This window comes from Sesamum indicum, unplaced genomic scaffold, assembly GCF_000512975.1.
Source record: "Sesamum indicum cultivar Zhongzhi No. 13 unplaced genomic scaffold, S_indicum_v1.0 scaffold00127, whole genome shotgun sequence".
NCBI classification, from domain to species: domain Eukaryota; kingdom Viridiplantae; phylum Streptophyta; class Magnoliopsida; order Lamiales; family Pedaliaceae; genus Sesamum; species Sesamum indicum.
Window position 1 is genome coordinate 170377 of NW_011628054.1, and position 1023 is coordinate 171399.

Genomic DNA, 1023 nt, shown 5'->3' on the forward strand with positions numbered 1-1023 from the left:
TATTATACATAAGATGTATATACTAGGAATCTACTCACATATGTGCATTTCATATAGGATGGAAGCGTCAAGGGAAAACGCTGCTGGCGCAACTGAGTCATTAGAGTCTGTGCAGGGTCATGATTCTGGATCAGAACATCAGGGGTTAGAATCCCAAAATAGAAATGCTCCACAACCAGAAATAAACCCCTTTATGCAATAATTTCTAGAAATGATGCAGAGGATGGCTCCATCGTCACAATCACAACCACATGATGCAATTATGGATAAAAATTATGAAATAGTGAGGAGACAGGGGGCGAAGGTATTTGCTGGTACAACTGATCTTGCTGAAGCAGAGGAATGGTTGAGAAATACAGAAAGGGTGTTGGACGGAATTGAGTGTACTTCTGAGCAAAAGTTGAGGTACGCAGTGTCCTTACTGGAGAAAGATACCTTAGACTGGTGGGAAACAGTTCCGGGGAGCAAGAATCGACCTTTTACTCTAACGTGGAATGACTTTTTGAAAGAATTTGCTGGCAAATATACTCCACCGGTCTACAAAAATCGTAAGAAAGTTGAATTCCTTAAATTTAAGCAGAATGATTTATCTGTTGCTGAGTATGAGTTGCAATTTTTTAGATTGTCAAAATATGCTCTAGAAGAGGTGAGTACCGAGGAATTGAGGAGAGACAGATTTGAAAGAGGGTTGAGACTCGAGATTCGGGAGACAATAACAATTAAACCTCCGAGTTATGGTGCTCTGCTGAAGCAACATTCAGGGCAGAAGAGACATCCATTGAAAGGAGTTCTAAGGAAGCTAATCGAAAGAAATTGATAGGTCACCTGAATCCTACACCAAGGCAAAATGGTGCAGTTTTCTTTAGGGGTTCTGGTTCGTAGAGAGGTTGGTTTAGAGGCCGAGTAGTGGGTCAGACTAGTAGGTCCCCTTCAATGTTTTCGAGTTGAGGCGGCCCTACTTCGGTTGGATTTGGAGGGAGACAAGGTCCAGCCTGATCGTTCAATGGAGGATCTACTTCTTCT

At 42.2% G+C, this 1023-nt stretch overlaps 1 protein-coding gene across 1 annotated transcript; it reads left to right on the forward strand.

The window, feature by feature from the left end:
* The first annotated feature begins 211 nt into the window (after positions 1-211).
* LOC110011308 lies at positions 212-817 on the forward strand. Its single transcript, XM_020691252.1, has one exon. The coding sequence runs from the start codon at positions 212-214 to the stop codon at positions 815-817; it is 606 nt and encodes a 201-aa protein (XP_020546911.1).
* Positions 818-1023: the final 206 nt, after the last annotated feature.